Raw genomic sequence first — 12,479 nt, 5'->3', positions numbered from 1 at the left:
GTGGGTGCGAGTAGGTCTGGGTAAAAGAAAATCAGAGAGGTGACTGATCCAGATCAGGGCAGCCCGCTACAAACCTAATGTGGCTGCTCACATAACCTGGGTGAGCAGCAGACTTCAGACCTGTACTGTGAAGAAAACTCTTTTTATTAATAGCAGTTCACTTACTTTTCCTAGAATGGTTTGGGTTGGAAGGGAACTTAAAGATCATCTTGTTCCCACCCACCTCCCACTAGACCAGGCTGCTCAAAGCCCCATCCAGCCTGGCCTTGAACACCTCCAGGGATGGGGCATCCACAACTTCCCTGGGCAACCTGTTCCAGTGCCTCACCACCCTCACAGGAAAGAATTTCTTCCTAATATCTAATCTAAATCTCCCCTCTTTCAGTTTAAAACTGTTACCCCTCATACTATTGCTACACTCCCTGATAAAGAGTCCCTCCCCATCTTTCCTGTAGGCCCCCTTTAGGTACTGGAAGGCTGCTATAGTCTCCCCAAAGCATTCTCTTATTTCACACAAAAAACTCTAGAGTGACTGTCTACTAATGGCAAATAATTTTCCCCTGTCTATGGCCTACAGTTATTTCCCCCCCCCAACACCACCTGCTGGCACCGCTGCAGCGTGGGATGAGTCAGAGCTGCTTTCACAGCGGTACAAAGGACAGTCCCTGGTACAAGCCTCAGCACTGTTTACAGGATCACTGCCTCCGACTTCTCCCACGATCGCTGACAGAAAGACCCTTCTCGCACCGGTGAGAAGCGAGCATTGATCTGACACTAACTACTGACAGGCTGCAAAAATATTGATAGTGCATTTCGCAACACCACCCCAGATCTTTGCAAATGAGAGTTCAGGCTCGGCTCGTCAATTATTTTCTCCCATTATATTGCCTCATTCTGCTACGTATATTAATTGGCTGTTTGGGTTTGCTATTTAGCAGCCGGCTTCCTTCTAAGCTAAAGCTCATTCCCCTTAACTGTGTGCTCCCATAGTTTCTGCTCTGCCGAAAGGTTAAACAGATCTCATTATCTATTTCCTGCAGAGACCTAATTTCTACAAGAGGCCTTGAGCAAGGCGCTATGATTGGCAAGAAAGAGAGTAAGATTACAAGAAGCTGTTTTCACACTTAGCCAAATACCGAGAAGCACAGAGACCATTTGAAATGATGCTCCACGTGGCTTTCAGCAGCTGGGCAGAACATTCAGCCTCTTCTGGTTTTCAATTATTCTCACATCTGCCCCTTTCAGCACGGCATCTTCACATGGCATCCCCCCATGTGTCAACACGTTACACAGCTCAGGATAAAAGATGGTACAAGTCAAACTTTGTCTCCATTTCTCCTGAATTGTAATATTTTACTCAATGGTGGCTATTTAATGGCAAGGCAGCCCCTGCTGTAGTCCTGGCAGACAGCAGGCAGGCAGGCCAGAAGATGTAATCTCAGCCTCCCCTACCCAATCTCCTGGGCAGGCCTGCTTCACTCCTTGTAAAAGAAAAACGTTACTATGACCTAGGGGTGTCGTGTCATTCACAGGCACTGGTTATCTAGTTCTCCATGGCTGAACAGCCTGAGGCAACAAGATGCCCATACAAGCACCAGTTCCCTTCGGGAACTTAATCCTCTTGGTGTCCCCAGAGCCCACACAACCTACTAGATTCCATACAAAAGGAGAAGGCAGCTGTGGTTTTAGGACCCTGCTGGAAGAGAAAATGGTGATGGAAACAGCCCAAAGCCCTGCCTCCCCTTTATTTACCCAAGGATTTATTGCACCACACGCCAAGGGCACCAGCAATTCAATTCTCAGTTCTGCCTGAGGGGCTCAAACCTGCATGAGGGGCAGTGCCTCATCCACCAGGCATAAGCCCTTCTGGTGAGAGGCCACCATCCCATCTAAGATGGCTTACTTTGCAGATGAGGGAACAAGAATCACTTGTGACAGTGTAGACAAGAGCAAGCAGGGAGCTTTTGAGGAAGACTTGCAGAGTTTCTGGAGTAGAGGGCTTGAGCCTCCCTTGAGCACAAGGAAGCACAAGCCATGTACTCTAAGCTGGGAGTCACTGGCTAAGGTCCTCGCAAGCTGGTATGGTCTGGTGAAAAAATGCACTCTGTCCTTCAGCTTTCTTTATTGATTAGCTCCAGTAGGTCTTTGGTTAGTATCCTAGGGATGTCTGTCTGTCTTTGAAACACCAGTTCTCACTGAACAACAAGCTCTGGACAACTCTCCTCTGCCTTTAGTTATTCTGGCTCAAGGTCTTGCTGTCTGTGCTGTCCTGCGCAGGATGCAAAAGATAGAGTCAAGCACTGGGACAATTTGAGGAGTAAAGATAGAGTCAAGCACTGGGACAATTTGAGGAGTCTTCATCCCTGGCTGTTTCCAAGACCCCACAGGGCAGAGCCCTCAGCAACCCCATCCAAATGCAGCAGTCATCCTGCTTTGAGCTCATCTCCTGCTGTAATCCACAAATCATCAATGGTCTAGAAAACAGTGGAAGGGCAGCTGCAACAGTATTGCTACTCTACCTCGGCAGAGACACTGAGACGGAGACAGTAGAAGAGGGAATAATAGAAGTAAAAAAGTATCCAAAGCGTTGCCTAGTTTTTAAATTAGATTTCAAATTGAAGTTGTCACAGCAGCGATATAAGACGGATTGCAGATTCCACCTCCCCTTCCTAGAAGGTTTGATAAACTTTAAATTAAAAACAAGTTGAGAAGAGCGTGGCAGCTGCACCTGCATCAGCAATTCAGACAGCTTAACGGCAGCAGGTCTGGAGGGAGAGGCTGAGGATAGGACATCCACTCTACACAGATTTCAGAGGGCCTTATTTCAAGCTAGCTTCGGCCTAGCTCTCTGTACCAAACGCCCTTTAGGAGGTGCTCCTCTAGACAGTTTCCTCCAGAAGTCTACATGCTCAGAGGTCACTCCAAAGCACAGCTAAACAAGGGCAAGCGAAAGATAAGCAAAATAAGCAGGCTTCTGTGGGGAGAAAGAGTTGTTCTCTTCCTAGATTGTGAGAACATCTAGGTAAGTATAAAAAAGCATCAGCTCTGATAGCATTTTGAACAGTCCAGTGTCAAGAGAAGGGTGGTGGTATGTACAACAATATTCAGTATTTATCAGCTTGTATTCCACTGCATTTGGCTCACTTGCTCAGTGTTAGCATTTTAGCTATTTTGTCAAAAACACACAAAAAAAATAAAAGGGACTTAAGTGACACTCAAATCACTATTGGGATCTCAAAGAGGAAGCTCTCCCTCAGGATCTTTCGACTTCACATGAAGTTTAAGGAACAGTTATTTGTTGTTTGAACTACATACTGATTTGACTGGAGAGACAGAGTGCAGGAAACATGCTTCAAAGTTGCTATGAACTAATACAAAACTAAAATAAAAACTGCTGCTTGTTGAGCATTGCATTCTGTACCATCCGCTCACTAAATCCATCAGCAATATAACAGTGTCCTTGGGGCAGCCTGGTTAGCAAAAGCTCTTGGAGCTTGTTAGCCCAAGAGCAGAAAAATTGAAAGTGTAGGTGGACATTAAATCCAACCCAAAATAAGCAAGCAGCTCTGAGTGTCAGCAGATCTACAATTAAGGTGGTATTTCAGTTCAACCTCTTCTAAGGCTCCGATTATTATCGCTGTACCTAGAAGAAGACGGAAGGCTTTAATACAGAAAGATGTCAGCTCTTCAAATATGATTTTTCTCTCCCATTTGGCAGTGGCGCACCGTAGCATTGCATCAGACTTCTGATTTTGTGGAAGAAGTCAGCAATTTCACACTTGAGCACCACCATCTTTAATTTTCTTTTGTGATCAGCAGGTAAGTGTGGTGTTGGAAGCTCAGCCCCTGCAAAAGGCAAAATAGTGTTGCTAAATTAATTGGTGCATGTGAAAGGGAATTCTGGATTCAGCAAGTCCCAGGAGACACTGGTCATCACTGAGGTTTCTCTTGAGATGTGTGGCGTCCCAGCTCATGGCCTTGTGCTGGTCCTCCTGCCACCACACCTCTGCAAAGAGCCGCCTGTCACCTTCAGCAGTGCCCATGTCACGGGTCACCTCCCCTAGCTCTCCAGGCTGTCCAACATTTAGGCACAGTGGGCTGACAGAAGGCCCAACTAAGTGCTACAACAAATTATGTTTAAGACCAGTATTTAGATTAGATTTACACAAGTCAAGCTTGTCAAAACCAGTGCACTTAAGGCTGCTTCATATTTCAGATTTTTTAAGGAAGTCAGCAATTTAATAAGAAAATAACAACATGAGACCTCTGCTTCTATTGATGCCTGTATTTTAAAACTTTGAGTAGGATTTACTCAGGCTTCGTAATATAAAATGTCTTTCAGGATCCTAAGTGAAGCTGCGATAAGTTTGGGTATTTTTTTTTTTTAAAGAAACTTTTTTAGTTTCTGGAAGTTTCTAGATAGATGGCTGTCTTGAAACACTACCCTTCCAGGGCTCGGCAAGATCTTCATGAGTGTCTCCAGTGCTCTAGGTGTGAACACTGTCCGCAAGCGTACTGTATCAATCCTGATGCAGACACAGGAGTTAGTCATCCTCTGAGTCACTCTCCCCCCTGGCTGGGACACACGCCCTGATTGAGGACATGAGCTGGTCCTGGATCTGCTTCCTGGGGTTCTCCTCGAGGTCTGTCTTGATGGCGCCCGATTCTGAAATCTTCCACTCCAATTCTGTGCAGAGGAAAATGAGAGCTATGAATGTGGGGAAGTAAACTGGGCTTTCTCCAGCTCTGACTCCTTCTGACATATGCTATCTTATTTGTATCAGTACAACAGCACCTTGCAACTCCTAATTTACCTTCAGAGGTAAAAAAGCACCTCAGATCACCACCATTCCCCACTACCCTTCCCACCCTTGCTTCCCCAGCTGACTTCTCTTATCACCCTGTCACCAACACCAAAAGCAGGGCTCTGCTCTATTCCTCCCCATCCTCTTCCACCCCCACGGTCCCAGCCCCTGCCCTGTCTCCCGCACCCGTTGTAGCCAAGTCCTCCCTTCGCAGTCACTAGCACAGGTTTCAGATGAGGGCGCAGAGCTCTGCAGGCCACCGCTGGCATTCCCGCTCCCTTTACAACTGGGAATGTAAAAGGGGCAATTGATACAGAGCAGCATCTTTAGATAAGGCAATTCTCCTGGTGAAAGGGAATGGCACGTAAGGACGGAAAACAGGTTTGCACATCTTTCGCTGGTGAAGGAATACCGCACATGTTACAGCTGTTTCCATCCTACGTCAAGTTCATCACAGGCAGAAGAGGCAGGGAATAGATTCACCGAGGGGCAAAAAATTGTAGCAATTCCATTTACACATCTGAATTGCAGGTACTTTTCAGGGATGTACTCTGTAAACGCAATTCACCCCTTTCCCACTACGCCATGCACTGATTATTAGTTCCTTCTCAAGACAGTAAGAGACTCCACCATCAGTAGCAGGCCTATTACTATATAGACCCAAATTGGATTACTTCCCAGAAGTGGTAAGAAGTCAATATAACACATTCAATTGAAACCTTTCTCCTAGTCCTGCTGGCAACCCTATCATTAGATCTAATTTCCTTCAGACATTACAGAGTAACGAATGCAACTTCACACTTTCTTTAATCTCCAGTGGAAGTCACCTAGGCTTAGGGGAGAAGGAAGAAAGAAATGAAAGAAAGTGCAAGATTTCAATGCCCAGCTTTCTGCGAGGACTGAATTAAGTTGGCTTAGTCACCTTTGGCCCACCCCCCAATCAATTATTTACGTGCTAAAAATGGGAGAAAGCTAACCGTAGATTCTGCTTCCACTTCTCACTTCAGTGCATAATTAGGCAACCTCTGTAGTCAGGGTTAGTTGTTCTCAAATCAGCAGTGCCATTGGTGAGTTTTTCCCCTTCCGACAGTTCAGGGCAGGGGAGCGTTTTCTACAGGACACACTCAAGATATCCTGTAAACTTCAGGGGTTTTGTAAAAAAAAACTCTTTGCATCCTATCCCAGTATAGGCAGTGACATCATTCAGCAGCGACCCTGAAACTCTGCCTAACTGTGGTTCACTTCAGGTTAAGATGCCCTTAAAAGTCTGGCCTTGAAAGAGCTTGAAAGCATTTGGACCAATATGCCTACTCAGAAAGCTGATGAGTATCCTTTTAACAGAAGTAAAATCCACTAGGTTGCATCCAAGTTGCATTTGCTTTCCAAGAAGAGCCTTTTTCCCTGCTGACCTCTGTCTTTAAGCACTGCTGCAGGATACCATCCCGATCAACCACTTCCGAACAGCAGCTTTTACTGAAGCCATAGTGCTTCGTGACACCCGCGTCACCACCCTCATCTCCTGAAGCATCTCACGCTGACGAGGCTGCACCACCCAGCCTGCCTCCAGGCTGCTGAGATGGGCAAGGAGAAGTAGGTCTAGGGAAAACTGCAGCCTCCAGGAAAGGTAATAGCCTCTCCCCACAGAATCATGAGCCCCCTGAACCACTGAGGCGGGAGCTTAACGTGCTGCCATCTTCAGGAGATGGCAAGAGGAAAAGGAAGCAGCCCGATTTCAGGGTAGCAGCCCCATTTGGGCACAGGGGTGGGCTCTCCTGAAAGGTTAATAAGGAGCGAAGCCGGCATGTCAGGAAGGTACAACAGACAAATATATGCCATCGGCTTGAAAATGAAACAAGCAGCCCTACAATGCAATAGACAAGCATCAGTTACCAAGTGCATGGACTATCAAGTAAACAGGGGAACAATCAGTCATTCAGGTGCAAGAGCTCCAAAGAACGTGCGTGGGTACTATTTACCCTTTAATATATTCAGGAAAATTTGTTTCACCTGACACAGGGTGTGAATACTTGCACACACATAAGATAAATATCTATATGTGGGCCTACTCAGTCATTCACTGCTTCTACAAGATAGCCTTAATAACATGTTGTTGAGCCATAAAGGTGCAAAAAAAAAAAAAAATTCTGATTTTTAATACCTCCCTTCTCCTCCTAAGCCTCCCTTCCCTCATGCCCAGCAAAGAAGTTTTGCTTTTCCTTTGGAAGACTGGAGATGCAGACACTCACCGTCCCTTGTCAGGTTCATGCCACCGAACACTAAAGGCCCAATGAACTGAGCTTTGATGTCTCCCTCCAGGTAGACAAATATCGTAGGCAGGTTCTTATCAGGGTAGTTGGGAATGCAGGTGGTAGAGATAGCCTTGATGAATTTTACATCTCTGAACTTCCTTGCAAGCCCGCTCATATGTTGATTAATTAAGGCACAGAGTGGAATTCTGTGAAGAATAGCAACAGACACGCATAAGGAAAAAATAAAAGACAAATCAGACACTAACCTGCTCCAGAAGAAAGGTCAGAAACATCAGCTCGATGAGTTATGGAAAGCCAAATGTACCAGAAGCAACAACTTCTGAATACTTGTCTTGTCCAGTATTCCACCATTCAAAAGAAATCGGCATCACTAGAGGCTTTGGTGGGTGGTGGGTTTTTTGTTTTAGGCTATCAGCAATACAACATTCCCCTGTATTACACAGAGAAACTGTTTTCTGAAGATATTTAGAAATTGCGTGATCAAAGGCAAAATAGAAAGAGAATCAGCTCCTGTAAGAAAGTATGCAAGTGACACTGAACTCCCGTGAGGCAATTAGAGACAATGAATACAATCAACTATTTCTGCCCCTTTCCAGAAAATTCTAGCAACTTATCAGACCTTTTTGACAAGTTTTTCCATCATGCTGACATGACCTTGTTCATTCCATTTTTATACCTCTAGAAACTAGGTTAAAGACACACAGTCATCCTTCTGATTCACAGCTCCTCACACTTTATCCAGAATAATTTCCAAAGCTTCGATATTTCAGTGGCAGCAGCTACCTTTATGGTAGCTGTATGACACAAATCACGCTGTGCTGTATAGACGTACAAGAAATACATTTCACGATAACATTGTTTTAGAGCTATGTTCAGCAGTCCTGAGTCAACAATAATGAAATTACTAATTCAATTTATTTTTCTGTCTTAGAACTCCAGGATCAGTTCCTGATTTTCCACAATAACTACACATTTGTCTAGAGTATCTACAGCTACAGTGAAAGGTTTAAAGATTAAAAACAAATTCTTACCCTTGTTTGTAGAGGTGCAGGACTACCCATATACCTTTTCCAGCTTTCGTAACCTCTTGAACGTAATCTTTTCCTGAAATCTCCAAGACTTCCCCAAATTTATTCTTCATTTGAGCTGCTTTCATTTCTGCTAACCTTTGCTGCCTGAATAGCAAGCAACGAGAAAAAGAATTTGAGAACAGAGGCTTTTTTGACAGAACAGTGCTAAAAGGAACTGGTTGAAACCTAGCCTTCACAGGCACATTATAAACTTCTTCAAAGCCCAGAGCAACAAAAGTAAGTTGACATTGTCAACAGATGCTCTTCTATTTGCATCACAAGTTAAAACCAGCAACATGCGAGAAGTACAACTACGTTTCATGAATTATGGGGTTTTTTCCTTCATTTCTGCCCTCAGCAGACATTTCTTCTGCAGATAGTACACTACCAAACTAAATGGCTAAAAACACGAGAGATGGTAGAGAGAAAGAGGTAATGGAAAACCAACACTGTAATTATGTAAATCTGCAGCACCCTAATCTCATTCATACAAAAACTGAGAAATCTTGGAAGGGATTTTCAAAGCTCTCAGAACCCCCAGCCATGCACTCAGCAGGTGCACATTATCTCTGTAAAACCGGGCTATAGATAAAGGACACTGAATTTAAACCCAGTTATCCTATTAAAGACACTCAGAAGCTCTACAAGAGACCTGAATCACAACCCATTTTTTCTGTCATCAGGCCTAACAACATCCTTCCTCTTGTCAACAGTTTCTAACAGCACATAAAAGAAAAAACCTCCAATTTCCATTAAAGCCAGATTCTGCATGCTGCTCTGACCTGTACATTTCAATAGCTTTCTCATCTTCCTCATTAAATTCATCTTCGTTCTCTTCTAGCTCTTCCAGAGTCATGTCCTCATAAGTTTTCACTAGAATGGAAGAAACATCAAATCAGCAAAAACCTCGTTCCGGGATTAAAACTCATCAGCTTTTATCAGTCCAACAGAATTTATTTACCTTAAGGGCAGATTACCTATGGGAAATACGGCTTTTTTGAAGCATTATTGTTACTGGATTTTTAGAAAATATTACGCGCTTTAGACATACAGATGGAAAAACGATGTAAAGTGGTCTGAGCTGAAGGCTGCCTAGATTAGCACACGAGTATCTGCACTAGCTTTCAAGTTTGGTGGCTGCAGCAAAGACATACTGAACACACACAGAGCAGGGATGCCTGGACAATGGAGAAAGGAGGAAGCATACAACAGGTAACATCACGCAATGCTTTTACTTGCACATTCACATGGCAGACTCCCTTTGCGCTATTTTATTTCAGTTTTCAAACATTTACTTCTATAAAAATACGGAGCTGACATCAAGAACAAAGCTTTCCTGTGCTGGAAGAATCCACATGTTCAGGAACGTATTTGTTTGCTTCTGTTAACAGATGATCACCCTACACAAGAAGGGGCTTTGGTATCCCTTACAGACTTGGAAAAGGGCACACTGATTTACAGGCATACAAACATCACTGCTGGCCATTTCTGTGTACATGCTTCCCCAAGGAGGTATTCCACGACTCGTCCTGGTGCTGCTGCCTGAGTTGGCTGGTCACTCACCAAGAGACTTCTGAAGGATGGCAAACTGCTCCTCTTCCTTTGCACGTTCCAGTTCCTCCAGGTTTTCCTTTGGAGGAAGGATCCCTTTCTTGCGAAGGATGTCATTCCACTCCGTGTCTTTATTTGGGTCCTAGAACAGAATAAGAAATGTATGACATGCATTCAAGGTGAACTTTACCACTTCCAGAACTTAACGCAGGCAAGTTTTTTCAAGAGACATAGCACCTTGCTCAACTGGTAACTGTCTGGATGGTGCAAGAAAGTCACAGCGTGCATCCTCCTGATGCGGAAGCTTCTCTGCAGCCCCAGACAAGTACCCTGAACAGTGATTTTATTCCATCCCACCCACAGCACATACAGGAGGTCTTGGTAGGGTACAGAAGTTTGAAGCGTTGCAACCATCACTGCAGCTCTCACAAGGTGAAAGGGGAGGAAATCAGCTGGGTGACGGGGAAGCATGCTGGACACAGTGCTCACAGAGCCTCAGAAGAACAACAGGCCACCAAATCAGCAGACACCACATTGGGACACGCTGATGAGACGACATGCAGGCACCAGCCTTGCAGACCCAACTCTGGATATATGGGAAGTCTCCTTGGTAGATTCAAGTCAGCGTGACTACACAAGCGCTTAGAGCGAAGCGGGCACTGTCTCTGCCAGACCAGCCCATTGCTAGGGAATCGGATATAAATCTGTGCCTGGACTGTTTCTGAAAGTTAAAGAGACTTGACTGTTAAATAGTCGCAATAATCCTGCAAAACAAGGCAAAGAGGCACCCCTGGATTGTTGAAAAGTTCAGTAGAAGTTTTTCCAAGTTTGATAGCTATTTTATTTTTTTTAAATACATGACAATTCAGTGATAAGCACCCGACAGGCTTATTTTGGCTCCCTGCTGTCTTGATCTAAGTTCAGTTTGAGAACTGAATACACCCCCTACTGCTTTGCTATGGCTTATATCAATATAGCTTACGCTAGCTCTGTTCTTCTGTCTTCTCTAGGCCAAAACACAGGACTTATGGACTACCCGGGGGGGGGGGATAAAAAAAGAAAATAAATACAGAAAACAAAGTAGCAGAGCAAATAGCACACCAGATTACTGTTTTGGTTTTTTTTGGTCTCTGGCTGTGGTCATTTTTGCCTCGACACTGTATTTCACAGCATCTACCGTCGTTTACCAACATACTGATGAAGTGACAAAAACACCCACCAGCCCATCTGCTTACTACAGTACCGAAATAAATATCGTACTTGGGGAAAAAAAAAAAAAAAAAAGAAAAATCCCCAAAACAACAAACCCACCACAAAACCAAGCCATGGAGCTTCACGACGAGACCGCCACACGACAGACACCTCCGCCCCCAGAAAAGGGGATGAAACCCCCGCCGCCCCGTCCCGGCCGCTCCGGCGCTAAGGGCGGCCCACGCCATGGTGCCCGCCCGCCCCGGCGGCTGTGACCCGGCACGGCGCCCGGCCCTGGCACGGCTTCCCCCGCAGTAGCGGCCGGGTGCGCTGGGCTTCCCCCCCTCCACGGCTGCTCACCTGCATCCTGCCGGTAGGGCCGGGGCTGAGGCCGGGGCCGCGGCCCGGTCAGCAGCGGCGGCGGCGGCGGGGCTGGGCAGGGCCGGTCCCGGCGTGCGCGGCGCGGCCGGAGGAGGCGGCGCTCCCCGGCGGGGCGGGCGCAGGGCCGCTGCTGCTTCCCGTACCGCCTAATAAGGCCGGGCCAGGCAGAGCGGGCCCCGGGGAAGGTGTCTCGGTTGAGAGCAGCGGAGCCGGGAGGGGGGATCCCGCCTCGATCCCCGGGCAGGGAGCCCCGGCGAGCAGCGGGATTTAGAGACTCTTCCCCGCCTGTCCGGCCTCCCCCGGCCGGCGGCCTCGCTGCTCGCCGGCCCCCTTCTGTGGGGGTGCCTCATGGAGCAGCCCGGGGCTGTCGGAGACCAACCAGTCCCTCCGGTAGCCGTGGTGGGCAGCCGCTCGCCCCCAGGCTGGAAGCCGCCCTCCCTGCGTGCCAGCCGGGAGGGCGTTCATGCAAAGGTGGCTCATACAAGTCATGAGTCTGTACGGCCTCAGCGGGGCTCTGTGTGAGCTGCCACCCTGCCCAAAGCCCGTCTCTGCAGGGGTTTAACCCGAGTACCATTCCTGGGGAGAAGCGCCCGTACCTTCTCCCTGTACCCCTCAAACCAACATCAGCTCGGAAGCGATGCGGGATGTAAGCCATGGAGGGCAGAGGAATTCCTGCCGGGCTTCCAGGTGGCACAGCCTCCCAGCCGGCACAACCTGAGAAACCCTTTGTCATCCCCAGGCTGTGCCCTCGCCATCGGAGCTCAGCCAGGTTTGCAGCGCGGCTCCCCCCCTGCCTTGACCCTTCTGTCATCATTCCAGCAGCACCGCCAGGGCTACAAAATCATGTCATCTAAAAGTATCCTGCAAAACACACCCTGGAATAAGCGGAGAGCAAAACATGGTGGGGGGTTTGGAACTAGATGATCTTTAAGGTCCCTTCCAACCTAAACCATTCTGTGATTCTACGATATCAGGTCGAAAAACATGTAACGTATTCTGAAACAATTGTTTCAGAAGTTAAAAAGAAACAGTGAGCTACTTCCTAGCACCTTTCAGCGCTCCTTTCCCACCTGTGAAGCAAATAGGCAGGAAGAGAAAGCGCATCTTCTGTGGGCCAGCCCTGCTAAAACGAATCCACGGGCACCCTTGCAGTGTGGTGGCAGGGCTGTGAGCCCCGCTCCTCCTGCCCAGCTCCAGGTGGCTTGTCCTTG

General features: G+C 46.9%; 1 protein-coding gene across 1 annotated transcript; it reads right to left on the bottom strand.

Annotated features, from left to right (window-relative positions):
* Window positions 1-3,184: 3,184 nt before the first annotated feature.
* Window positions 3,185-11,693, bottom strand: PDCL3 (phosducin like 3). The gene is made up of 6 exons (XM_074609201.1): window positions 11,248-11,693; window positions 9,709-9,838; window positions 8,928-9,018; window positions 8,107-8,250; window positions 7,052-7,260; window positions 3,185-4,687 (listed from the first exon to the last, which is right to left on the bottom strand). The coding sequence occupies exons 1-6, from the start codon at window positions 11,251-11,253 to the stop codon at window positions 4,545-4,547; spliced, it is 723 nt and encodes a 240-aa protein (XP_074465302.1). The 5' UTR covers window positions 11,254-11,693; the 3' UTR covers window positions 3,185-4,544.
* Between the last annotated feature and the right edge of the window lie 786 nt (window positions 11,694-12,479).

This window comes from Larus michahellis, chromosome 1 (genome assembly GCF_964199755.1).
Source record: "Larus michahellis chromosome 1, bLarMic1.1, whole genome shotgun sequence".
NCBI lineage: Eukaryota > Metazoa > Chordata > Aves > Charadriiformes > Laridae > Larus > Larus michahellis.
The sequence above is the reverse complement of the archived record's forward strand: the minus strand, read 5'-3'. Positions and strand labels throughout refer to the sequence as shown.

What these genes read in the sequence shown, in the direction of transcription:
- PDCL3 (XM_074609201.1), bottom strand. An exon ending in AAAGCTATTGAAATGTACAG is followed by an intron (nt 8,251 to 8,927) that starts GTCAGAGCAGCA and finishes CTTGCTATTCAG; the next exon opens with GCAGCAAAGGTTAGCAGAAA. An exon ending in CATGAACCTGACAAGGGACG is followed by an intron (nt 4,688 to 7,051) that starts GTGAGTGTCTGC and finishes TCCTCTGCACAG; the next exon opens with AATTGGAGTGGAAGATTTCA.